General features: G+C 61.0%; 1 protein-coding gene across 1 annotated transcript; it reads right to left on the minus strand.

The window, feature by feature from the left end:
* Window positions 1–3,325: 3,325 nt before the first annotated feature.
* Window positions 3,326–25,082, minus strand: Slc6a19 (solute carrier family 6 member 19). The gene is made up of 12 exons (XM_042695240.1): window positions 24,815–25,082; window positions 17,700–17,840; window positions 16,390–16,527; window positions 15,321–15,502; window positions 14,838–14,948; window positions 13,157–13,269; window positions 11,006–11,134; window positions 10,533–10,689; window positions 9,225–9,429; window positions 5,172–5,331; window positions 4,481–4,643; window positions 3,326–3,842 (listed from the first exon to the last, which is right to left on the minus strand). Exons 1-12 carry the CDS (start codon window positions 25,014–25,016, stop codon window positions 3,639–3,641), a joined length of 1,905 nt encoding a protein of 634 aa, XP_042551174.1. The 5' UTR covers window positions 25,017–25,082; the 3' UTR covers window positions 3,326–3,638.
* Between the last annotated feature and the right edge of the window lie 1,481 nt (window positions 25,083–26,563).

A 26,563-nucleotide genomic window follows, 5' to 3' on the forward strand; every position in this document is an offset into this window, starting at 1 on the left:
TGACTGTGTGTACGCAGGCTGTTAGTCCTCCCTCCTGACTGTGTGTACACAGGCTGTTAGTCCTCCCTCCCTCCTGACTGTGTGTACTCAGGCTGTTAGTCCTCCCTCCTGACTGTGTGTACACAGGCTGTTAGTCCTCCCTCCTGACTGTGTGTACACAGGCTGTTAGTCCTCCCTCCCTCCTGACTGTGTGTACTCAGGCTGTAAGTCCTTCCTCCAGACTGGTTGGACAGGTTGTTACTTCTTCTTCCACCTCCTCTCCCCACCCCCAACTGGGGAAGAACTCAAGCTCAGATAAACTCTCTAGCACTCGAACCATACCCCAGTTCTTTCCTATTTTTTGTTTGTGTTTCAGATAAGATCTTGTGCTGTCTTTGTTTAGGTTGAGCTCAACCTGGATCCTCCTTTCATCGCCTCCCGAAGAGCTGGGGTCACAGGTACATGACCTCACACCTCCCGAAGAACTGGGGTCACAGGTGCATGACCTCACACCTCCCAAAGTTCTGGGGTCACAGGTTCAAAACCTTAAACCTCCTGAATAGCTGGGGTTACAGGTATATGACCTCACACCAGGCAGAGGAGCCTTTTTAAGGAAGAGGGAAAAGTGATTGGAGACTAGAAGAGGTAGGCAAAGTTGCCCATGAGGTACTTGGCACAGGAGGAGAGTACTGGGCATGGGAAGAGGGTACAAAGCACTGGAGGAGAGTACTAGGCATAGGAGGAGAGTACTGGCCACAGGAGGAGAGTACTGGGCATGTTAGGAGAGTACTGGGTATATTAGGAGAGTACTGGGTATGAGAGGAGAGTACTGGGCATGGGAAGAGGTACTGGGATGTTAGGAGAGTACTGGGCATGGGGGAGAGTACTGAGCATGTTAGGAGAGTACTGGGTATAGGGGAGAGTACTGAGCATGCTAGGAGAGTACTGGGCATGAGAGGAGAGTACTGGGTATGGGAAGAGAGTACTAGACATGGGAGGAGGGGACTGGGTATAGAGGGAGGGGACTGGGCATGCAGGAGAGTACTGGGCACAGGAGAGTACTGGGTATGGGAGGAGAGTACTGGGCATGGGAGGAGAGTACTGAACATGTTAGAAGAGTACTGAGCATGTTAGGAGAGTACTGGGTATGGGAGGAGACTACTGGGCATGGGAGGAGAGTACTGAACATGTTAGGAGAGTACTGAGCATGTTAGGAGAGTACTGGGCATATTAGGAGAGTACTGGGTATGTGAGGAGACTACTGGGCACGGGAGGAGGGGACTGGGTACAGGGGAGGGGACTGGGCATGGGACTGGGTATGGGGGAGGGGACTGGGCATGCAGGAGAGTACTGGGCACAGAAGGAGACTGCTGGGCACGGGAGGAGAGTACTGAGCATGTTAGGAGAGTACTGAGCATGGGAGGAGAGTACTGGGCACAGAAGGAGAGTACTGGGCATGGGAGGAGAGTACTGGGCACAGTTACCGGCGCCTTCACGGATTCTCCTGTCCTTCCTGGTTCTCCCCATCCACCCCAACTCCCAGCTGGCCTTGGCATGGCACGAGGCCAAGGCGCACCTGTCACCTGCAGTGGCAGGAAAGTGTGGCGTCTGCCATTGGCCATATCCTGGTCTTCATCTGGCCACCAAACTGCCAGGTTCCCCAAGGTGGGAGTCCAGGCCATGGACGTGAGGCCTCCTCAGAGACATTCCCCAAACCAGAGCCTCGCCTGGAGGTGGAGGCCAGCCGCACCTGCCCTCCAGGCTCTGGGGTCTGCCGTGGCCCAGCCCATCCTTCCGTCCACATAACGCTGGGGCCAAGGATGTTAACTGGGAGTGTTTATTTAGACAGGTACGCGTTACAGCCACATGACTGTGACATGTACGGAGACACAAGGCTGGCAAACAGCACACTGATCAGGGACACCGGGAGGTGAGCCCGGCTTGCAGCACGGCCACGGTGAGCGTCCACAGAGCTTTCCAGTGTGCACACCCAGGAGGCCTCCAGGGACCGGAGCGCACTGGACCAGGCCCCTGGGGACCAGGCATGCCTGCATGGACACCAACCGGCATTTTGTGGGCCAAAGCCCTTTGTGGAGGGGGAAGATGGGCCCTCCCACCTCCCTGTACGTTTCCTGGCCTGGGCAGGTCTGTGGGGCGTGTATCCATGTAAGATCTTGCAGGTGACCAGCTGGTGGTCACAGGAGAGGGCAGGGGTGAGGACTTGGTTTCTGGAGGGTCTGACAGTGTAAGCTAAGCCTGCGGAGGGAGGGAGAGGTGGTGGAGGGAGGGGTGAAGCCTGAGTGTGGCTGAGAGCCCCCCATCCCACTTGCCCAAGAGACCTCTGAGAAAATCCAGGTCAACCTAAAGGCCTGTTTTCCACAGAAAGAGCCAACGCCCCGGGTACTCTGTACCTTTGGAGGGTACAGGGTATCAGATCCAGAAGCCACTTGCCCAGGGTGGGGGAGGGCAGGGGGAGGGCAGTGGGAGGGCAGAGGCCTGCCTTGGGGGGACAGGGAAGGGACAGGAATGCCAGGCGGCACAGCCGTTAAGTGCTCAGAACTTACGGGCATCCTCAGCACTGGTGGAGGAGGCTGAGTTACCCAGTAACTCTATTCTCCCAACATCTGGCTAAAAATTCACGGGGTTCGTGTCCTCTGGGAAGCACAAAGTTGGCTCCTGCCTTTAGGTAAGCTCAGCTGCTCAGCTGCTCAGCGATCTGTGCAGCCACACACAGCAATCATTAAGCAGGTCCATATTCGCACCCATGAGCTGTCACGGTCAGCCTCACCCGGGGGACAGACACCAGGGCTTCTCAGCCTTGCTGGTCCGCTGGCCTCATGTACTTCCTACTGAGGAGCAAGAGGACCCCGATCTCCAGTGCAGGGGCCCCTAGGTGCAGGGGTGAGCAGCGAGGGTGGGGGGGGAGGGCTGGAGGTGGGCTCTCTCTTTTCAGAGCCATGTAGCCTCCCGCCTTCTGTGGATGGTATTCAAGGTGGTGCAGGGTCCTGGCCCTCAGGTCACAGTCCCTGCCCACCACGCCCACAATTGAGGGCAGCTGCAGAGGGCTTGAGGTCCAAGTGGTATACATGTGTGCCACGAACATATATGCACACTTCCATACATCTGTACAATGTGTAAGCATGCATGTGTCAGCAACAACACACCAATGGGTGTGTGTACATACATTTACATGCACAACACATACCCTCACATGCATGTACACCACATGCATAGGTATTCACATAACATAGGGACACATTTATGTGCCAAATGTGTACACGTGTGCATGCATGCACAGCAGCATACATGTGTGCACATTCATGCACACTGACAGATAAGACACAGGTGCAAATATATATCTGTATTCAAACATTTGGACACACTCCTGTAAATACTTATGCACACACATGTGTGTGTATACACAGACACACACATGCAGAACAGACACAGTGCATGCTAATACATACACAGTGCATACATACACAGGTACCCACCTGCACCACGTAGACACATGCAAATGTGAAAACTTCCACATAAGCAAATGGTAAGCATGCACTGCAACAACACGCGTGTGTACTCAGGCTTGGCAGCCCCGCCCCCCGCCAAGGCTCTGGCTGGTTCCACCCACACCACCTGCTGCCTGCTGTGGTCCGGGACACTCAGCACTTCAGGTCCCCGTTCACCGAGGCTGTGGATGGCATGCTGACCAGCCCCTGCTGGTCTCCTGGCTTCTGGCAACGGTTTCTGAGGAGTGTGTAGATGGCAAAGCAGGGGATGAGGAGGCAGGGCACCCCAGCCACAATGACCACGACTGCGTAGGCCCAGTTCGGATACGTGATCCTCTGGGACTTAGGGAAGTCCTCCTGTGGAGAGAGCCACAGAGAAGGCTGTCTTCCATGAGTAGACAGACAGGGAGACGCCCACGGTGAGCAGACAGACACAGAGACGCCCACGGTGAGCAGACAGACAGGGAGACGCCCACGGTGAGCAGACAGACAGGGAGACGCCCACGGTGAGCAGACAGACAGGGAGACGCCCACGGAGAGCAGACAGACACGGAGACGCCCACGGTGAGCAGACAGACAGGGAGACGCCCACGGAGAGCAGACAGACAGGGAGACGCCCACGGTGAGCAGACAGACAGGGAGGCGCCCACGGTGAGCAGACAGACAGGGAGACGCCCACGGTGAGCAGACAGACAGGGAGACGCCCACGGTGAGCAGACAGACACAGAGACGCCCACGGTGAGCAGACAGACAGGGAGACGCCCACGGAGAGCAGACAGACACAAGGACCTCTGAAACCCAGCCTCACTTCCTGGTTCATGTAGTAACAGGGACCTGAAGCTTTGCTCCCTCCCGCAGGTGCCCTCCCTCCCTTCCCACTCCCTGATTATTTCCTGTGCCCTCCCAGCCCCACCTCTGGCCCCCCCTCTCGTGTCCCCCCCTCCCCCCGTCCTCTCCCCCAGGAAGCCCGCTGGCCCTCCCCACAGGGCACTCACGTAGTCAGGGTCCCACACGATGTAGGAGAGCTTTTTGTTGATCTCGATCACGAAGAAGAACAAGAAGATAACCAGCATGATCAGTGGGCTGATGACCCTCCAGGTGGCCTGCCAGAAGAGGTTGGGCTTGTGGCCGATCATGAACTTGATGTCACCATTGAACCTGCAAGCAGAGGGGGAGGGGCACCTCTGGTGACTGGGTGGGGGTGGGGAGCGGCTCCCCTGCCCTGGCTGGCCTGAACTGTGGTCCTCACATCTCACCCTGCAAGGAGCTAGGGTTTGCAGCAGGTGTGAGCGGAGGCTGCCTGCCTGTATGCTCATCGGGACTGCTGTGTGTTCTAATTGGATGAGCCGGGTTTCTGGGCCTTGGCTCCTCAGCTGCTAATCCCTGTCTCTGTCCAGGTAAGTCTGAGAGCACGTGAATCTACAGGCTGAAGGTTGGATTGCTCCTATTGGAAACTGAGGCGATGCTCAGGGCAAGCCAAGACACCACACCCTGGCCTCTGTCTCACTGACGAAAGCGTCAGAACTGAGCCGGTTCCAGCACATTCCATGAAGGTGGTACTGCATGGGCAGAGACCTGAGGCGGGGCACAGCTCTCTGTCCCCACGTCCAGAACTGGACTGGTCATCCTCAGCGGGAATTCTGTGACTAAGATGAACCATAACCACCATGCCATCTCCCCTCCTACCTGTCCATGCCGTACACGTAGACCACAGAAAACATCTCAGAGAAGGCGATGATGAGTAAGGGGATGGAGGCGGCATACTGGTCCAGAAGAGACAGCCAGTACTGGCCAGACCTCAGCGTGAAGATGAAGGCGATGAGGTACGTCCCCAGGCAGACGAGGCCTGTGACACCGAGGGGACAGAGCTATCACAAGGGAGCTCGGCCTGCTCCACAGTGCACCAACACCATGAGAACACACGCCATTCCACACACCACCACGAGGACACGCACCATTCCACACACCACCACGAGAACACGCCATTCCACACACCACCACGAGAACACACGCCATTCCACACACCACCACGGGAACACACCATTCCACACATCACCACGAGGACATGCCATTCCACACACCACCACGAGGACACGCGATTCCACACACCACCACGAGGACACGCCATTCCTCACACCACCACGAGGACACGCCATTCCACACACCACCACGAGAACACACGCCATTCCACACACCACCACGGGAACACACCATTCCACACATCACCACGAGGACACGCCATTCCACACACCACCACGAGGACACGCCATTCCACACACCACCACGAGGACACGCCATTCCACACATCACCACGAGGACACGCCATTCCACACACCACCACGAGGACACGCCATTCCACACACCACCACGAGGACACGCCATTCCACACCACCACGAGGACACGCCATTCCACACACCACCACGAGAACACACCATTCCACACATCACCACGAGAACATGCGTCATTCCACACACCACCACGAGAGCACGCCATTCCACACACCACCACGAGGACACGCCATTCCACACACCACCACGAGGACACGCCATTCCACACACCACCACGAGGACACGCCATTCCACACACCACCACGAGGACACGCCATTCCACACACCACCACGAGGACACGCCATTCCACACACCACCACGAGAACACACCATTCCACACATCACCACAAGAACATGCGTCATTCCACACACCACCACGAGAACACGCCATTCCACACACCACCACGAGGACACGCCATTCCACACACCACCACGAGGACACGCCATTCCACACACCACCACGAGGACACGCCATTCCACACACCACCACGAGAACACACGCCATTCCACACACCACCACGAGAACACGCCATTCCACACACCACCACGAGGACACGCCATTCCACACACCACCACGAGGACACGCCATTCCACACACCACCACGAGGACACGCACCATTCCACACACCACCACGAGAACACGCCATTCCACACACCACCATGAGAACACACGCCATTCCACACACCACCACGGGAACACACCATTCCACACACCACCACGAGGACACGCCATTCCACACACCACCACGAGGACACGCCATTCCACACACCACCACGAGGACACGCCATTCCTCACACCACCACGAGGACACGCCATTCCACACACCACCACGAGGACACGCACCATTCCACACACCACCACGAGAACACGCGATTCCACACACCACCACGAGAACACGCCATTCCACACACCACCACGAGGACACGCGTCATTCCACACACCACCACAAGGACACGCCATTCCACACACCACCACGAGGACACGCCATTCCACACACCACCACGAGGACACGCCATTCCACACACCACCACGAGGACACGCACCATTCCACACACCACCACGAGAACACGCGTCATTCCACACACCACCACGAGAACACGCCATTCCACACACCACCACGAGGACACGTCATTCCACACACCACCACGAGGACACGCCATTCCACACACCACCACGAGGACACGCCATTCCTCACACCACCACGAGGATACGCACCATTCCACACACCACCACGAGGACACGCACCATTCCACACACCACCACGAGGACATGCACCATTCCACACACCACCACGAGAACACGCCATTCCACACACCACCACGAGGACACGCGATTCCACACACCACCACGAGGACACGCCATTCCTCACACCACCACGAGGACACGCCATTTTACACACCACCATGAGGACACACGTCATTCCACACACCACCACGAGGACACGCACCATTCCACACACCACCACGAGAACACACCATTCCACACACCACCACGAGGACACGCCATTCCACACACCACCACGAGGACACGCCATTCCACACACCACCACGAGGACACGCCATTCCACACACCACCACGAGGACACGCCATTCCACACACCACCACGAGGACACGCCATTCCACACACCACCACGAGGACACGCCATTCCACACACCACCACGAGGACACGCCATTTTACACACCACCACGAGGACACGCCATTCCACACACCACCACGAGGACACGCCATTCCACACACCACCACGAGAACACACCATTCCACACATCACCACGAGAACATGCGTCATTCCACACACCACCACGAGAACACGCCATTCCACACACCACCACGAGGACACGCCATTCCACACACCACCATGAGGACACGCCATTCCACACACCACCACGAGGACACGCCATTCCACACACCATCACGAGAACACACGCCATTCCACACACCACCACGAGGACACGCCATTCCACACACCACCACGAGGACACGCCATTCCACACACCACCACGAGGACACGCACCATTCCACACACCACCACGAGAACATGCCATTCCACACACCACCACGAGAACACACGCCATTCCACACACCACCACGGGAACACACCATTCCACACACCACCACGAGGACACGCCATTCCACACACCACCACGAGGACACGCCATTCCACACACCACCACGAGGACACGCCATTCCTCACACCACCACGAGGACACGCCATTCCACACACCACCACGAGAACACGCACCATTCCACACACCACCACGAGAACACGCGATTCCACACACCACCACGAGAACACGCCATTCCACACACCACCACGAGGACACGCGTCATTCCACACACCACCACAAGGACACGCCATTCCACACACCACCACGAGGACACGCCATTCCACACACCACCACGAGGACACGCCATTCCACACACCACCACGAGGACACGCACCATTCCACACACCACCACGAGAACACGCGTCATTCCACACACCACCACGAGAACACGCCATTCCACACACCACCACGAGGACACGTCATTCCACACACCACCACGAGGACACGCCATTCCACACACCACCACGAGGACACGCCATTCCTCACACCACCACGAGGACACGCACCATTCCACACACCACCACGAGGACACGCACCATTCCACACACCACCACGAGGACATGCACCATTCCACACACCACCACGAGAACACGCCATTCCACACACCACCACGAGGACACGCGATTCCACACACCACCACGAGGACACGCCATTCCTCACACCACCACGAGGACACGCCATTTTACACACCACCATGAGGACACACGTCATTCCACACACCACCACGAGGACACGCACCATTCCACACACCACCACGAGAACACGCCATTCCACACACCACCACGAGGACACGCCATTCCACACACCACCACGAGGACACGCCATTCCACACACCACCACGAGGACACGCCACTCCACACACCACCACGAGGACACGCATCATTCCACACAGCGCACCACCTTGAGAACAGAAGCTTCTCTCCCCCCAGCCCCCCACCCCACACGCACCTGTCAGCAGCTCCTCCCCCCAGCCCCCCACCCCCCACGCACCTGTCACTAGTTCCCCCAGCCCCCCACCCCCCACGCTCCTGTCACTAGTTCCCCCAGCCCCCCGCCCCCCACGCTCCTGTCAGCAGCTCCTCCCCCCCAGCCCCCCGCCCCACACGCACCTGTCACTAGTTCCCCCCAGCCCCCCGCCCCACACGCTCCTGTCACTAGTTCCCCCCAGCCCCCCACCCCACACGCTCCTGTCACTAGTTCCCCCAGCCCCCCGCCCCACACGCTCCTGTCACTAGTTCCCCCAGCCCCCCACCCCCCACGCTCCTGTCACTAGTTCCCCCCAGCCCCCCGCCCCACACGCACCTGTCACTAGCTCTTTGGGCCACTTTTTGGGAACGATGTTGAGGTCCTGCAGTGGCACCACCACGCCCTCCATGTTTCCGAACATGGACGAGAGGCCCAGGCAGAAGAGCATGAGGAAGAAGAGCACCGACCACAGCGGCGCCACGGGCATCTTGGTGATGGCCTCCGTGAAGACGATGAAGGCCAGGCCCGTGCCCTCCACACCCTGAGGGCCACACAGTTCCTGGGTGTCTCCTCCCTCCACCCCCTCCCAGGCCAGCCTGCCAATCACCAGAGGTGGGCGAGGTCGCCTGACAGACCCCCCCACCAAACCTACACTGAGGGAGGACTTGGGATGTTTTGTGAAATAAGTAAGTTTTGTATTTTAGGGCCAGAGCCCAAACTGTGTTTTATGAGCAGTGAGCTGTTCCCACGGTGTTTTGGAAATGGACGTGGCTGTGGCCACAGGGGGGCTCTGAGCACACCACGGAGCTCAGTGGGTCACACAGCAGGTGGCTCAGGGGTGCAGAGGGACCTGGAGAAAGCCATCCAGATGCATGCCCCCAAATGCTCCCCTGAAGGCAGTGGAGGCCCCAGTAAGGGAAGGCTAAGGTTGCACGCAGCCGCGGCCAGCCCACATCACGAGAAGGCATCGATACCCTGTGAGAGCGCGTGAGCTCCCATCGCCGGAGCTGGGCTCAGAGCCTTCATTTCTAAGGCAACAATGGAGGTGGTCATGGCCTCTGGAGGCTGAGAAAGCTCAGGAAGTTAAAAGTCACGCAGTAACCCATCCGTGGTTTTTCTTTTCTCTTTTTTGTGCTGGTCTCGGGTCTTGAACTCAGGTATTGGATGCTGTTCCTGAGCGTTTGTACTCAGAGCTAGTTTTCTACCATTTGAGCCACTCAGGGCTAGCTTTCTGCCACTTGAGCCACAACTCTACTTCCTGCTTTGTGGTGGTTAATAGGAGATAAGAACCTCATGGACTTTCCTGGCCAGGCTGGCTTTAAATTGCGATCCTCAGATCTCAGCCCCTGAGTGGCCAAGATGACAGGCGTGAGCCATGCTGCGCAGCACTTATCTCTGCTTTTTGATGTACTGGACTGGTCGGGCCAGGCGTGAGGTGGGAAAGGGGCAGGGAGGGGAAGGCTGAGGGTCAGAGGTGGGTGGGTAGTGAGTCAGGCCTCCTGCAGACACTGTCCAGCTCCTCCAGAGGCCGAGCCATGACCTCTCAAAGCCGGTGCCCGTGACTCTTGGGGTCTGGCAAAGGGCATCCCATCCCCCCGCGGCATGGGGCCCCATGCCACGCAGAGCCCGCCCCGCAGAACCCACCTCAGAGAGGAAGGAATTCAGGTCACAGGTCTGAAACCTGAGCTGTGCGTAGGCCGCAGGGTTAGTGGCGTTGCACCACTGCTGCATGGACTCGAAGTTCTCCTGGGTCACACTGCCCTCCGACAGGTCGAACCCGTTAATGAGGGTCAGAATGTTCCTGGAAGCGGCAAGAGGGGCAGACGCTGGCCCAGGCAGGTGGGGCCCGCGGCCACCTCACCATGGGCATGCTGCGGGCCCGGCCCGGGCCCTGGGAGGTGCGCTGCAGCCCGGCCCTCACCAGGGGCACGCTGTGGCCCGGCCCTCACCAGGGGCACGCTGCAGCCCGGCCCGGCCTGGGTCCCGGGAGGCGCGTTGCAGCCAGCCCTCACCAGGGGCATGCTGCGGCCCCGCCGGGGCCCCGGGAGGCGCACTGCAGCCTGGCCCTCACCAGGGGCACGCTGTGGCCCGGCCCGGGCCCCGGGAGGCCGACTCACGCATTGAAGCAGTCGTCAAAGCGCTCTGTGGCCCGGAATCCGATGACTGAGTAGATGACGGTGGCCGCAAACACAGATGTGAAGCCATTGATGATGGACACGATCACAGAGTCCTTCTCGAAGTTGTTGCTGTGAGGGGGTGATGTCACCGCTGGTCAGTGTCGAGGGGAGGACTCTTCGGCCCCGGCCCCACCACTGCACCCAGGTGCGGTTCTGAGTGGAGCCCAGCAGTGAGCCAAGCCCAGAGCCCAGGGTGCTCCGAGCACCCCAAGGCCACGTCCAAGCCTCAGTCCCACGGCTGGTGGAGTTGCCTTCCTCTTTCTGACAGTGTCCTCCCCCAGCAACTGCCTGTGGTGCTGGAGATGCTCCGAAGGCCTGGGCAGTCTTGTGGTACAGGCCAGGGAAGGGCCCTGGGTCCTCACCTCCAGGCTCAGAGGCCCCATGGGCTCAAGGAGAGAGGCCAAGTCCTCCCAGGTCTCTCTGACCAATGGAGTTTTGCTTGCTTCTCTGGATGTCCATACTTAGATGCAATTCAGCCCACAGTCCCCAGGGCTGAGTGGCCCCGGGGCTAGGTGGATCACCTCTCTGGGATAAAAGGGGGTAAACAAGTCCAGAATGTTCTGGCTAAACATGTCAGCCTGGCAGGTGGGCATGGCTGAGCACAGAGTGCCCACCCTCCGAGGTTCTGGCCTCCAGCAGGACAGACCAGCCACCTTGTGGGGTGTCTGCCCTGGGCTAAGGCCCCATGGGCTTCTGACCAGCCACATCACAGCAGCCCCAGGAGTGCACAGCACACGCCTTCCTGCTGCCCTGGGGTGGGGAGGTGTGGCCCCCTCCGCCTCAGCTCAAGGCCTGTCTGGGGAGAGGCCAGCTGCAAAGCCCACGGGTCTGCATGATTCTGTGCACAGGAAACGGCAAATCACGGAGATGGAAGCGGATGCTCGCATCCGAGGACATGCTGGCACCTCTGCGTCTGCACACCGGGGGCGGGGCCTCAGGGGCGGGGCCTCGGACCTGGGGCGGGGCCTTAGGCTGGGCAGGGCCACAGACCTGGGGGTGGGTTCTCAGGGGCTGGGTGGGGACTCGGACATGGGGGCGGGGACTCAGGGGCGGGGCCTCGGACCTGGGGGTGGGGCCTCGGACCTGGGGGCGGGGCCTCAGGCTGGGCGGGCCCACAGACCTGGGGGTGGGTTCTCAGGGGGGGCTGGGTGGGGACTCAGAGCTGGGAGTGGGTTCTCAGGGGCTGGGCGGGGACTCAGGGGCGGGGCCTCGGACCTGGGGATGGGTTTTCAGGGGGGCTGTGGGGACTCGGAGCTGGGAGTGGGGGCTCAGGGGTCTTCTCCCCTGGACACTGGATGGGGTGGGAACTCGGGGGGGGGGGGCTTCTCAGGACACTGGGTGGGGTGGGGACTCCGGGGGCTTCTCCTGAGGACAGTTGGGGCTAGTTGGAGTGCAGTGCTAAGGTCACTGAGTTCTAAAACCATTGACATATGAGTTGTCTGAGCAAAGCTGTGATGAAGAGTCACCCTTGGGGTGGGAGGTAGGGCTAAGGTTGTAGAGTGGCGGCCAAAGAGCAAAAGCATCAAATCAAGAGTTCAAATCCCAGCTCCCGCAACAACAGCAAAATTCACCTGCAATCCTGCTTGGGCTCTGCCTGCAGGACACCTTCCGGTTCTTTCCCCATGGGTTGGGGAGGCCTTGAAGCCTGAGCCCAGCCGGGTGACATCTGGAGCCTGAGGCCACCCAAAGTCACCCCACAGTCCCACTCAAAGTCCATCCCACAGGCCCTGGGCCCCCAGAAGCTGGACCCCGCCTCTGCTTGTTCCCACTGCAGACCAGGCCGCTCGGCCATGCCCCCAAAGCCTGGGCTTCTTCATGCTGGCCCAGGCCTTTACAACTGCCCCTCCCAGCACAGGTGTGGTCAGTCCACCGGGCGCTACCCCCCTTCTGCAGTGGTCTGCCGAGTGCATCACCTGATCCACCACAAGCCAGAAGGTGGACCCCAGTGCCTAGCCTGGCACCGAGCAAGTGCTCTGAATGCATTTGGATGAAGACAGGAGCCGCTGGCAGCCCCCTGCAGGGCCCTGGGGGTTCAGGAAGGGGTTCAGCCCCTTTTGGGGTGCAGTGAAGAGACCCTCTCACCCTACTCACTGCACAGAGTTGTAGCTGGAGAAGGAGATGAGGCCCCCAAAGGCCAACGAGAAGGAAAAGAAGACCTGTGCGCCCGCGTCCAGCCAGGTGTTGGGGTTGGCCAGTTCTGTGACCTGTTCCAGACAGAGACCTCAGCTGTGACGGAGGGACAGCGGGGACCACGGAGGGGCGTGAACCCAGGGGGCAGCAGCAGAGGCCCCGCCTGGTGAGCACCAGTGGCCAGCCTGGTGAGCCTCCCAGAGGGCATCAGAGGCCCCGCCTGGTGAGCACCAGTGGCCAGCCTGGTGAGCCTCCCAGAGGGCATCAGAGGCCCCGCCTGGTGAGCACCAGTGGCCAGCCTGGTGAGCCTCCCAGAGGGCATCAGAGGCCCCGCCTGGTGAGCACCAGTGGCCAGCCTGGTGAGCCTCTCAGAGGGCATCAGAGGCCCCGCCTGGTGAGCACCAGTGGCCAGCCTGGTGAGCCTCCCAGAGGGCATCAGAGGCCCCGCCTGGTGAGCACCAGTGGCCAGCCTGGTGAGCCTCCCAGAGGGCATCAGAGGCCCCGCCTGGTGAGCACCAGTGGCCAGCCTGGTGAGCCTCCCAGAGGGCATCAGAGGCCCCGCCTGGTGAGCACCAGTGGCCAGCCTGGTGAGCCTCCCAGAGGGCATCAGAGGCCCCGCCTGGTGAGCACCAGTGGCCAGCCTGGTGAGCCTCCCAGAGGGCATCAGAGGCCCCGCCGGGTGAGCACCAGTGGCCAGCCTGGTGAGCCTCCCAGAGGGCATCAGAGGCCCCGCCGGGTGAGCACCAGTGGCCAGCCTGGTGAGCCTCCCAGAGGGCATCAGAGCCCCCGCCTGGTGAGCACCAGTGGCCAGCCTGGTGAGCCTCCCAGAGGGCATCAGAGGCCCCGCCTGGTGAGCACCAGTGGCCAGCCTGGTGAGCCTCCCAGAGGGCATCAGAGGCCCCGCCTGGTGAGCACCAGTGGCCAGCCTGGTGAGCCTCCCAGAGGGCATCAGAGGCCCCGCCTGGTGAGCACCAGTGGCCAGCCTGGTGAGCCTCCCAGAGGGCATCAGAGGCCCCGCCTGGTGAGCACCAGTGGCCAGCCTGGTGAGCCTCCCAGAGGGCATCAGAGGCCCCGCCTGGTGAGCACCAGTGGCCAGCCTGGTGAGCCTCCCAGAGGGCATCAGAGGCCCCGCCTGGTGAGCACCAGTGGCCAGCCTGGTGAGCCTCCCAGAGGGCATCAGAGGCCCCGCCTGGTGAGCACCAGTGGCCAGCCTGGTGAGCCTCCCAGAGGGCATCAGAGGCCCCGCCTGGTGAGCACCAGTGGCCAGCCTGGTGAGCCTCCCAGAGGGCATCAGAGGCCCCGCCTGGTGAGCACCAGTGGCCAGCCTGGTGAGCCTCCCAGAGGGCATCAGAGGCCCCGCCTGGTGAGCACCAGTGGCCAGCCTGGTGAGCCTCCCAAGCAGGTAGCCCCCACAGAGAGAGACACGGTCAAGCCAGTTGGAAGTCTCCCCCGCCCCCACATATGTGTCTTCTGTGCCCTGGACAGGCCTAGCTGGCCCCAGCCATGGCTGGTTTGGACAGCACCCACCTGCTTGCCAGGTGCGTATCTTGGGGGCATATTTTGAGGCAAAGGGGTCACTGAGCAAGGGAGGCCCTGACCCCAAACAGGGTCAGAAGCCCCGCGGTGCGCAGCAGAGACTCACGTTGGGTGTGAAGAGGAAGACAAGGCCATTGGTGGCCCCCTTCAGCGTCAAGCCGCGGATGAGGAAGATGGTCAGCACCACGTAAGGCAGCGTGGAGGTGATGTACACGGCCTGGGGAGCAAGGCAGGGAGGAGTCACTGCACAGGTATGGGGGGCGGGGGAGCAGGGCTCTGTGGGTCAGAGCAGAAACGGGCCAGCCACTCAGGACCCCCTGATCGCCCTTCTCTGATGAGAACACTTAATGTCCACAGGGTGGACACTTGGCCCCTGCTCGTCTCTCCCTGGGTTTTCCTGATGATCCGGGAGCACTCTGACGAGCCTTCTCTCAATCGGAGAGATGTTGGCTAGGTCAGTGTGGCACCCAGCTCTTCGGGCGTGTGTGTGAAGCATGTGTTCCGCGGAGCTGTCTGGCAGATCAGCGGCAGCAGAGGCCCCCAGACTGAGGCGTGCTGCAGCTCCAGCGGCCGCGGGCACGGCTCTCACCTTGCCTGTGGTCTCGATGCCGCGGATGATGCACACGTACAGCACGCTCCAGGCAGAGGTCAGGCTCAGCAGGATCCACCACTGGATGGAGCCCGAGTCGTCAATGGAGGTGGAGATGTTGAGGGTCTCTCGGTACCAGAAGTAGTCCACAGAGGAACTCCGGGCGCACTCATCCACGCGGCCTGTGGGGGATATACCCTTTTCACGGTTCAAGGCAAAGGTCAGCAAGAGAGGCCCTGAGTCACTCAGAGTACACAGCCAGCCAGGCACACACACATATGCATGACTCATGTACAGAAGCACACATGCATACCATGTGCTGCCCAGACACACATGCACACACGTATGCACATGTGCACACACGTGTACGCATGCAGTGCAGTTTAAGAGAGACTGGCCGTAATCATGGTGTGTGTATCTGAGTGTAGCCAGGAGGGCTGGGCTAGGCCTCACTGGCGCCCAGGGTTCATCCTGCTGGCCTGGCGTGTGTAGAGGGTCCACGTGCACCCCACATCACTTGGACTGTCCAACCAGGGGCAGCTTGAAAGGCCCCCCTCTCCCCCTCTTCCCCTCCCTCCCCCCCCGGCTGCACGCGTGGCTGTGAACTGGGGCGGGTCTCCCGGACACAGGCAGCCACCTGCTGCCCTCCTGAATGGGGAGGGGTTCTGGGGGGTGCTCTCGGGGTGGGAGGTCACCCGAGGCTCAAGGCGGGGGGCCCTGCGTGCCGATCGGGGCACATGGTGTGATGGGCTGGACGGAAGGTCCTGATATGATCATGTTGTAGGATGCAGAGGGGTGGCATTCTCCAGAAACTTCTCAAGGCCCAGCTGGAGCCCCTGCGTGGTCCCTGCGGCTCTGCTCCTCCACTGGGCACTGAGTCGTGGAAGCCATGGATTTGGCTTTTGGTTTTGTTTTTCTTTCTTTGCACAGGGGAGGTTTTAAATGTTCCACAGCATCTGAGGGTTTCCACCAGCCTGGTCTACCCACCTGACTCTGAGGTAACTGAAGGGAGCTAGCTGTTCAGGAGGTGTTTGTGGCTCAGGACGGAGCCCGCTGGCACTGGGTTTACCTGTGTGGTTCAGGTTGAGGGGGCACTGGCTCCAGGGCAGAGGCTCCTGGAAGGAGTTGAAGAAGTACCACATGATGTACGCGATGATGGTGTTGTAGTACAAGCCCACCACGAAGGACACGATCATGGAGGCGATTCCTGCCGGGAGGAGGGAGACGTCACGGGGTGCACGGGGTGAGCAGTTAGCCCATCCCTGGGAAGCCACTGGAGCTGATGCCATGCCAGACAAGAGCTGGAATCCTGGAAGGGGCTCCTAGGTGGAGGCTGGAGCGCTGTGGGATGTCACGCCGCTGCGCATCACCTGCCCACACGGAGTGGGTACCGGTCTCACTGTCCTCACTTCACCCGTAGCACATGCAGCAGCCCACGGGTGTGTCCATGAAGGTGGCCACAGGGCCCTTGCAAAAAATCTCCAAGGAGCTTGTCTGCAGGCTGCACACAGGTGTCCAGCCCCAGACCAGGGCCGAGTGGGTGGGTCTCCTTCTGGGCAGGGTTGTGAGGCAGATCAGTGAATGGTGGCCTCCATGTTTGGAGACAAGCCAGCAGGATTGTGAAGAGGTTTCATGTGCATGCTCTTCTGAAAGTTAAAACTAAAACTCTGTGTGTGTGCATGCATGTGTGTGTGAGTGCACACACGTATGTGTTGCACGCATGTGTGCACATCATGCACGCCCATGGAAGACAGAGAAAGGGGAGATAGGAAGAGAAGGAAGAGAGAGAAGAGAGAAGGAGGAGAGAGGAAGGAGGAAAGGAAGCTTGCTGTGTGGCAGGGCCTGCGGGCGTCCAGGGACCAATGTCCCCTGGACTCAGAATGCCTTTCTGTCCGTGGACCCTGCCCTTCCCTCCCTGTTCCTTCACCACCCACCACATTCTGAGGTCTCAGAGGCTGCACTGGAGTCGCTCCTGGGTTAGTGTGTAAATGAGTGATCAGCCTCAGGTTCAGGGTCAGTGCCAGAGGCCTCCCCACTGAGCACGTGGGGTGGTGGAGGAGGCTGTGTTAGCGGCCAGCAGCACCCCCTTCTGGGCCTTGGACACATTTGGAGCCTGCGCTGGGCAGGTGGGGTCACCTTTCTTCCCCGTGTCTGGACCCCTAGGCTGTTTGGTTTCAGATGGCCTCTGCGGCTCTGGCTGGGTCTTAGTGGCCAGGATTGGCCTGGCCTGGACACTGCAACCTAGATGCTCAAGATTCTAAGGAAGCATTGCCCAAGTCCTCTGGCAGGAGAGAGCTGGGGGTCTTTCCTGCCCAGCAGAGGAGAAGCAAGGCTTGCGAGGTGGACTGCGGGCCCCAGGGAAGGCATACAGATACAGACCTATGCCTTTCAGGGCTGGATTTATGGAGCTCCACACGCCCACACTGCCCCTGCGCAGCCGCTGGCCAATGGCGAACTCCATGTACAGCAGAGGCGCACCCTCCAGGACCAGCAGGATGAGGAACGGGATCATGAAGGCCCCTGACATGGGAAAAAGCATCATGATGCAGAGTGGAAGGCCACCAGGGGCCAGGTGTACACGGGGACTGTGCAGGATTTGTCATAAGTGCAAACGAGAATGCCATCAAGACTCCTGCTGGACTGAGATGGAGCCGGGGTGCACCAGCAAGCCACAGTAGAGGGGTCAGAGCAAGCTGCACATTCTAGAAGGATTTCTTTGTAGGTGACTAGTCTACATGGCCACACAGGCTGACACCACCTGCTGGACTGGACAGTCCCCATGCACACAGCTGACCACAGCCTGTGGACTGGACAGTCCCCATGCACACAGCTGACCACAGCCTGCTGGACTGGACAGTCCCCATGCACACAGCTGACCACAGCCTGCTGGACTGGACAGTCCCCATGCACACAGCTAACCACAGCCTGCTGGACTGGACAGTCCCCATGTACACAGATGACCACAGCCTGCTGGACAGTCCCCATGCACACAGCTGACCACAGCCTGCTGGGCTGGACAGTCCCCATGTACACAGCTGACCACAGCCTGCTGGACTGGACAGTCCCCATGCACACAGCTGACCACAGCCTGCTGGACTGGACAGTCCCCATGCACACAGGCTGACCACAGCCTGCTGGACTGGACAGTTCCCATGCACACAGCTGACCACAGCCTGCTGGACAGTTCCCATGCACACAGCTGACACAGCCTGCTGGACTGGACAGTCCCCATGTACACAGCTGACACAGCCTGCTGGACAGTCCCCATGTACACAGGCTGACCACAGCCTGCTGGACAGTCCCCATGTACACAGCTGACCACAGCCTGCTGGACTGGACAGTCCCCATGTACACAGCTGACCACAGCCTGCTGGACAGTCCCCATGCACACGGCTGACCACAGCCTGCTGGACTGGACAGTCCTCATGTACACAGCTGACGACAGCCTGCTGGACTGGACAGTCCCCATGCACACAGCTGACCACAGCCTGCTGGACAGTTCCCATGTACACAGCTGACCACAGCCTGCTGGACTGGACAGTTCCCATGTACACAGGCTGACACAGCCTGCTGGACTGGACAGTCCCCATGCACACAGCTGACCACAGCCTGCTGGACAGTTCCCATGTACACAGGCTGACCACAGCCTGCTGGACAGTCCCCATGTCACAGCTGACCACAGCCTGCTGGACTGGACAGTCTCCATGTACACAGGCTGACCACAGCCTGCTGGACTGGACAGTCCCCATGCACACAGCTGACACAGCCTGCTGGACAGTCCCCATGCACACAGCTGACCACAGCCTGCTGGACTGGACAGTCCCCATGCTCACAGCTGACACAGCCTGCTGGACAGTCCCCATGCACACAGCTGACCACAGCCTGCTGCACTGGACAGTCCCCATGCACACAGCTGACCACAGCCTGCTGGACTGGACAGTCCCCATGTACACAGGCTGACACAGCCTTCTGGACTGGACAGTCCCCATGCACACAGCTGACCACAGCCTGCTGGACAGTCCCCATGTACACAGCTGACACAGCCTGCTGGACTGGACAGTCCCCATTTACACAGGCTGACCACAGCCTGCTGGACTGGACAGTCCCCATGCACATGGCTGACACAGCCTGCTGGACTGGATAGTCCCCATGCACACAGCTGACACAGCCTGCTGGACTGGACAGTCCCCATGCACACAGATAACATAGCCTGCTGGACTGGACAGTCCCCATGCACATGGCTGACCACAGCCTGCTGGACTGGACAGTCTCCATGCACACAGCTGACCACAGCCTGCCGGACTGGACAGTCTCCATGCACACAGCTGACCACAGCCTGCTGGACAGTCCCCATGCACACAGCTGACACAGCCTGCTGGACTGGACAGTCCCCATGCACACAGCAGATACCATCTGCTGGACTGGACAGTCCCCATGCACACAGCTGACACAGCCTGCTGGACTGGACAGTCCCCGTGCACACAGACTGACAATGAGGGACAGTCCCCATGCACACAGCTGACACCATCTGCTGTACTGGACAATCCCCATGCACACGGCTGGACTGGACAGTCCCCATGCACACGGCTGACCACAGCCTGCTGGACTGGACAGTCCCCATGCACACAGCTGACACAGCCTGCTGGACTGGACAGTCCCCATGCACACGGCTGACCACAGCCTGCTGGACTGGACAGTCCCCATGCACACGGCTGACCACAGCCTGCTGGACTGGACAGTCCCCGTGCACACAGCTGACCACAGCCTGCTGGACTGGACAGTCCCCGTGCACACAGCTGACACAGCCTGCTGGACTGGATAGTCCTCATACTCATGGCTGACCACAGCCTGCTGGACTGGACAGTCCCCATGTACACAGCTGACACAGCTTGCTGGACTGGACAGTCCCATGCACACAGCTGACCACAGCCTGCTGGACTGGACAGTCCCCATGCACACGGCTGACAGCCTGCTGGACTGGACAGTCCTCATACTCATGGCTGACCACAGCCTGCTGGACTGGACAGTCCCCATGCACACAGCTGACACCATCTGCTGGACTGGACAGTCCCCATACTCATGGCTGACATGGCCTGTTGACTTAGGGAGTGTGGTCATTAAACAAGAGGCGTAGCAGTGCCCATGTGCGCGGCGTAGTGACAGTGACGTGGACAGCCGTGGGGCTCCGGCCCAGGGCTGAGTTGATGCCAGACCCTCGCTGCTCAGAGCCCTGGGGCGGTGGGGGGCACTGAGCCCCAGCTGCTGTCCTTGCCTGCCAGGTGCTGACTGCCAAGGAGCAGAGTTCTCGCCCCCACACTGTGGTGATACTGGACACCGCATCCTCTGACCTCTCTGCTGCTGAGATGGCCCGAAGGCAGCCGGGCCCTGGGCTTCAGCGGCTCCCTGGGCAACGCTGCGTGTGTCTTTTTTTGTTTGTTGTTTTTCTGTGGTCATGGAGCTTGAACTCTGGGCCTGGGCGCTGTCCCTCCGCTCTTCAGCTCAAGGATAGTGCTCTACCACTTGAGCCACAGCGGCCACTACTGGTTTTTTGGTTTATTGAAGAGTCTCACAGACTTTCCTTCCCAGGCTGTCTGAACTGCAATCCTCAGATCTCAGCCTCCTGAGTAGCTAGGGTTCCAGGCTTCTGCCGCGGGCGCCCGGCACACGTGTCCTGTATTTGAGCTGTGCTAGCAGTTGCGGCCTCTAACAGCTTAATTCTCCTGTCGTGTTCACCTGTTCACGCTGGCGACCTCCTCAGTCCTGATGACGTTCGCCGTTAGACAGCCTGGTCTCCCTGTTGTCTCCCCCTCTTTTGGAGATGGCCCGGGTCCCTCCTCGAAGGGCTCTTCTCAGAAGCCATCCAAGGCTGGCGTCAGCCATGTGAGCCATACCTCCACCTCCAACGTCACCACTGTCCCCACGTAGCTGGGACCCCACGGGGCCCCACGGGGCTGTGCCACGTTCTGCCCCAGTGCAGGGGACGGCTAGACACATCCCAGCATGGGGTTGGCCATCCTTCGGGTCAGCTGGCAAACTGGCATGGTGGCATCCACCCACCGCCTGTGGGAAGGGAGCTGATGGCGGAAGTGGTGAGAAATCCAGGCCCAGCCTAGGGTCCGGGCTTCCTTGGTTCCCAGGAGCCACCTGCTACTGACCTGCAGCTCTGTCCTGGAGCCCTGGTGGGCTCCGAGTGGGGCAGCTGTGACCCCGGATGGCGGGGCCCGCAGTCCCTGCCTCATTACCATCTTGGTGTCCCCTAAGCGTGGGCCGGAATCCAGTGTCTGCCCAAGAGTGGCTTCAGCTGCTGGGCACAGCCAGGGCCCTGCCTGGTAGGACAGACGGGTGGACGGAGACAAGGTGAGACAGAGAGACAGAGAAAGAGACGAGAGACACAGGAAGGACAAACTGACGAGGAGAGGCAGACAAGGATAACCAAATAAGGAGAGCAAGGGGCAAGCAGAGCGGACAAGCAGAGGGACAAGCAGACAGAGGCAGAAGGACAAGCAGACAGAGGCAGAGAGGCGCGCTCCTTCCACAGACGCCCTTGGGCCCCGCGGCCTGGCGGACATCCCCAGCTCAGGACCGTGGGGGAGACCAGAGGTCTCCGGCACCTGTGTCCCCAGACACAGTGCCAAGTGTCCATTAGAACCAGGCCCCGGGCCAGGGGCTTCCTGTCAGAGTCGCTGCTCCTCCAGCCTGGGGAAGCCAGCATTTCTGCCAGATGGGGCATCACAGACAGCCAAAGGTCCTTAGAGACGGGCCTTTGCGTGCTCCCTGGAGCTGTTGGCATCTGCTCTTCACACAGACTCAGAGATCAGGGCATGGGTCACCAAGTGTGGGGCAACAGGAAGTGCTCTGGGCACCAGCGCTCTGGGAAGCAACAGAGGGAGAGGAGGACGGGGGAGGGAGGAGAGAAGGGGGTGAAAAAGAGGAGGGAAGGGGAAGGGGCACGGAGTGGGAAGGGAGCAGAAGGAAAGAGGAGGAGGGCAGAGGGAAGAGGAGGAGAGGAGGGAGGAGTGCAGAAGGAGGGAGAGGGAGAGAGGAGGAGGGAGGAGAGAGGAGAAGAGGGGGCGTCCCGGGAGGCGGGAGCTGCGAGCACTTCCTGTTCTCAGGCCCTGGCTGGACCCCGCTCCCAGGTGATGACCCCAGGCCCAGGTAAGTGGTCCTCTTGAGGTGGCCCTGACCCTGGGCTGCTTCACATCCAGGCTCTGACCTTGGGAAGGGCCCTAGAGCCGTTCACCTGGACACGCTCACTGCAGAGGCTGAGGCTAGTGATGGGGAGTGAAATTTGCACAGCTGAGAGTGCAGTCCAAGCTCCAGGAGAGAAGCAGGTCCTCCCCTTGCCCCCCCCCTCCCCCCGCCAGGAGCTCAGGCCGCCCGCCTGTGCCTCCCAGATGCCCTGATCCACATGGCCCGGAGGCCGGGCAGCGTGGGCTTGGTCGGCCTACAGGAGGGAGGGCAGGGGTGTAGCCCTGGTGTTCTGCCTCCCTAGATGCCGCCCGGCCCCTGCCCGCACCTGCCACTGCCTAGCGGCCCCCAGGGCCTGGGGAGACCCGGTTCCCCAGATCCACCGAGCTGTCTGGAGGCCAAATGTGTAGAGAAGCCTCAACAGCAGCCTTCCATGCCGGTCCACAGCCCCGAATAAGTTCACCTTGAAATGTGGGCCGGAGTGAAATCGTGAGAGGAGCACAGACCACCCCTGAGCGGGAGAGGCAGCCCGGGGCCCGTTCCGCTGCTGCTGAAGGTCTGGGCTCTACTCACAGGGCAGCTGTCCAGCCCAGAGCCCAGTGACCAGAGGCTGTCCTCTCGCAAGGACAGCCAGGTCCTTGGCTACCTGTGACCACTGTTGATGGGGGACGAAGTGAGCCGTGAGGTATGCCCAGGAGGTGGCCCCGCATCCCCCAGGAGGTGGATGGGCAGCGCAGGGACGAGGAGGGCCTGCTCATGTCTGCCCGTCCTGACAACTTCTTCTCTCAGCTCTGCCTATGGAGGAACGCCCTGCAAGGGCAGGGGGCCCTCACGGGGTGGGCAGGGAAGGGGCTGGGCAGGCTCCAGATGCAGGGTCAGTCATTTGGGCCTGACCCCATGGATGGACCTTACAGTGTCTGGCCTGGATGTCAGGCAGAGGGCGCTGGGGGGAGACAGGCAATGCCGAGTTCCCAGGGGAGCCCGGGAGGTTTCCACCTGGGCCCGAATCCTGCAGACAGCCCTCCAGGGGGAGGCTGGGTCTCTGTGCTGGTGGCAGGGCGCAGCCCCCGGCCCTCACCTGCATCTCACCCGTCAGGCTCCAGTGTGGCTTCCCACAGGGATCCTGACCGCAGGGGGGCCCGGGGCCTGCTTCCCCTCCTATCCCAGGGCACGGGCTGCGGCAGCCAGCTGGGCCTGCTGAAGCCTCAACCCAGCTCTGCTCAGGGGAGTTGGGCAGCGGCACCTAGAGATTGTCAGTGCCCTGGCCTGCTGTGATCCTGACCCTTGGTCCCAGGGCCCCACTGTCCCTGGTGGGCAGTGCTGGCTGGACCAGAGACACAGCAGCCAGCCAGCACAGCTCCCCAACAAAGGGCCAGATGACATGAAGGTGAGAGCCTTGCTCCAGGACTTTAACATGGGAAGGCCTGTGTGGGACAGGCCCTCTTCAGAGAGCTCCCTGAGTCAGAGAGAAAGTCACTTACAAGGAGAATTCTTGGAGCCCACGCGACTCCACCCCTGGGCACACCCGGCACCCAGCCCAGCCTGTTCTGGGCCCAGAGGCCCCCGGCAGAGAGGTGCGCCCAGGTTCCAGGGTTCCAAGTGGTGATGGAAGTCCACCCAGGGGTCCAGGCTGACCCTGACCAGAGGTCCTGGGGCACAGCTCTGTGGAGTCAGGCCTGGTGTGCAGAGCCTCTGGCCAGGGCTGCACCTGCCCTCCCGTTTCCTTGCAGCTGCGCATACCTGGACCCCTGAGAGGTAGGTCCTGGGAGAGGCGCGGGGCTCAGACCCAGCCTCCCGGGAGAGCAGGGCCCTTTGTGGAGAAGAGGAGGGGCCCATTGTGAAGCCGCGTTCCCCAGAGCCGGCTCCACAGGCCCGGGCGGGCCAGCCGGTGAGGGTGGAGGCTGGGCTCTCAGGGCCTGGGTGCCAGCTGGTCCTGGGCCAGGCCGGGAGCTTGCAGCAGGGGCTCTGCCCACCTGCCTCACTCCAGCCTCTGCTTTGGGGGTCATGTGGTGCTCACCCACAGGGTGGGCCCAGCCTGAGCCCCGGCCCCCTGGAGGGCTCCCCTGGAGACGCTAGCTGCTCCTCTGCCCCCCCACCCTCAGCCCCCCACAGCACCTGTGCCGGCTGGCTGGGCACAGTGCGTCTCCCTCTCCAATGCAGAGCCCGGGAGCGGAGGGTCTGCCCCCCGCCCGGCCCCTTGGGGAGCAGGGTGCCCAGGGGCGTGGAGGAGGCTGAGGGCTGTGAGCTCTTTGTGGTGTTGTCCGCCCCTGGCCCGCCCGGCCCCGCCACAGCCCCCAGGACTCTACCTCCTCCGTGGCTCTGGCACAGGTAGGGGAAACGCCACACATTGCCCAGCCCCACACAGAAGCCCACGCAGGTGAGCATGTACTGGGCTTTGTTGTCCCACTTGGGCCGGGAGCTGGCCTCCTTCTGCTCGATGATCTCCAGCTGGTCCAGGGACGGGACCCGGTCGTCCAGGCCCGGGTTGGGCAACACCAGCTTCACCATGGTGGTCTCCGGGTAGGCCTGGCACACACGACAGGCCTGGCACTGGCAGGACCGGCGCTGGCAGGCAAGTGGTGGTGACCAGCAGCCCCAGCGCTTTATAGAGAACCTTTGGCACCTCACCCTGTGCACCTGGGCTGAGAGGAGGTGTCAGCAGATCCTCAGGGCGGTCCACACGGCACTGTTAATGCCTTATCTGCTGAGACGCCCAGCCCGGGGCCAGGGAGCCGCCTCCGCTGCAGCCAGAGGCCCCTCCACAAGCAGGCTGCCCCTCCCCCGTGCAGACACAGGCTGAGCCCCCCACGGGAGCCCCGACGGCTGTGCCCTCCATTGATCGTGGGGGTCAGGCCCTGGCCCCTCTCCAAGGAGGGATCCAAGCAGATTGATGGTATCTGGTGGTGCTGACTGGCCAAGCGGGAAGCTGCCGCTCCCCAGAACCTTGGAGCCCCGAAGGATGGGGCTCAGTCCCACCTCCAGGAGATCGGGAAGCACCCTCCCCCCAGCCCGCTCGAGCTGTGTGCTGAGCACAGTCCGCCCCACCCGGACCGGTGTGGCCTGAGTGCCCCCCTCCCTAGCTCTGCGCTCTAAACACCCCGCCGAGAGCAGGGGGGGCCTCAGCATCGAGCCCCTGCAGGGTCTGACCCTCAGGGAGCGCTGGGAGGGGCCGGGGAATGCTGGAGCTGTGGACGGGGTGACGAGATGGGGTCTGAGCACCTCAGGGTGTGCCCAGACGGGGAGACAGGGACGCTGGCATCACCGTGGCCAGCCATCAGCCTGCTGGGCTGACCGCTGAGAGGGACAGCAGGGGCCTTCCCCCGGGGGCTAAGCCCCCACAGAAGCAGAGGGGCTGCTTGTTTGAGGAGGGGTCTGCAGGACAGGGGTGGGAGAGAGTGGGGTCTCTACATTGGGTTTTGGCCCAGAATCCCAGGCCTCTCTCACGACTTCCCTATCCTCAGGTCCTCTGAGCCCCAAGACCCCACGCCTGGCTTCCTGAGCCCTAGGGTGGTCTCCCCTCCCCGGTACTTCTCCCAGTCTGCCCTGGTCAGCTTCCAGCGCTACCCACCAGGCCTCCATCCCCAGCCTTTCCTGGGTTGATAGGACCTGTTATCTGGACCTGTTATGGGACTCCATGTCTCTTTATTTCATCAGCGGTCAACACCAGTGATGGCCGCGCCCTGTACCCTGGGCCGGGCTCGCTTGACCTCACTCCACAGCCAGGTGAGAGGGGTATCTTCGGGAGGAGCAAGTTCAGGGCCTGACCTTCGTCCTCTGAGCCCGGGCGCACTGAGGGTGGAGTCCGGAGGGGGCATCGGCTCTGCCGCCCAGAGGAGCTGAGTGGACAGAAGACGGGGCTATAAAAAAAAAAAAAAACTGCTGCAGGGAAAGATGGAGACAGAGAGACAGAAAACCTCAAGGATACAGACAGACACAGGGACAGAGACAGGAGACAAAGACGTGGAGATGGAGACAGAGTCACACAAAGAGAAACAGAAACAAAGCAGAGACTGAGAGGCAGAGTGGACGGTGGACAGGAAGGGCAGGACAGTGTG

This window comes from Dipodomys spectabilis, unplaced genomic scaffold, assembly GCF_019054845.1.
Source record: "Dipodomys spectabilis isolate Male_0828 unplaced genomic scaffold, ASM1905484v1 ptg000179l, whole genome shotgun sequence".
Lineage (NCBI taxonomy): Eukaryota > Metazoa > Chordata > Mammalia > Rodentia > Heteromyidae > Dipodomys > Dipodomys spectabilis.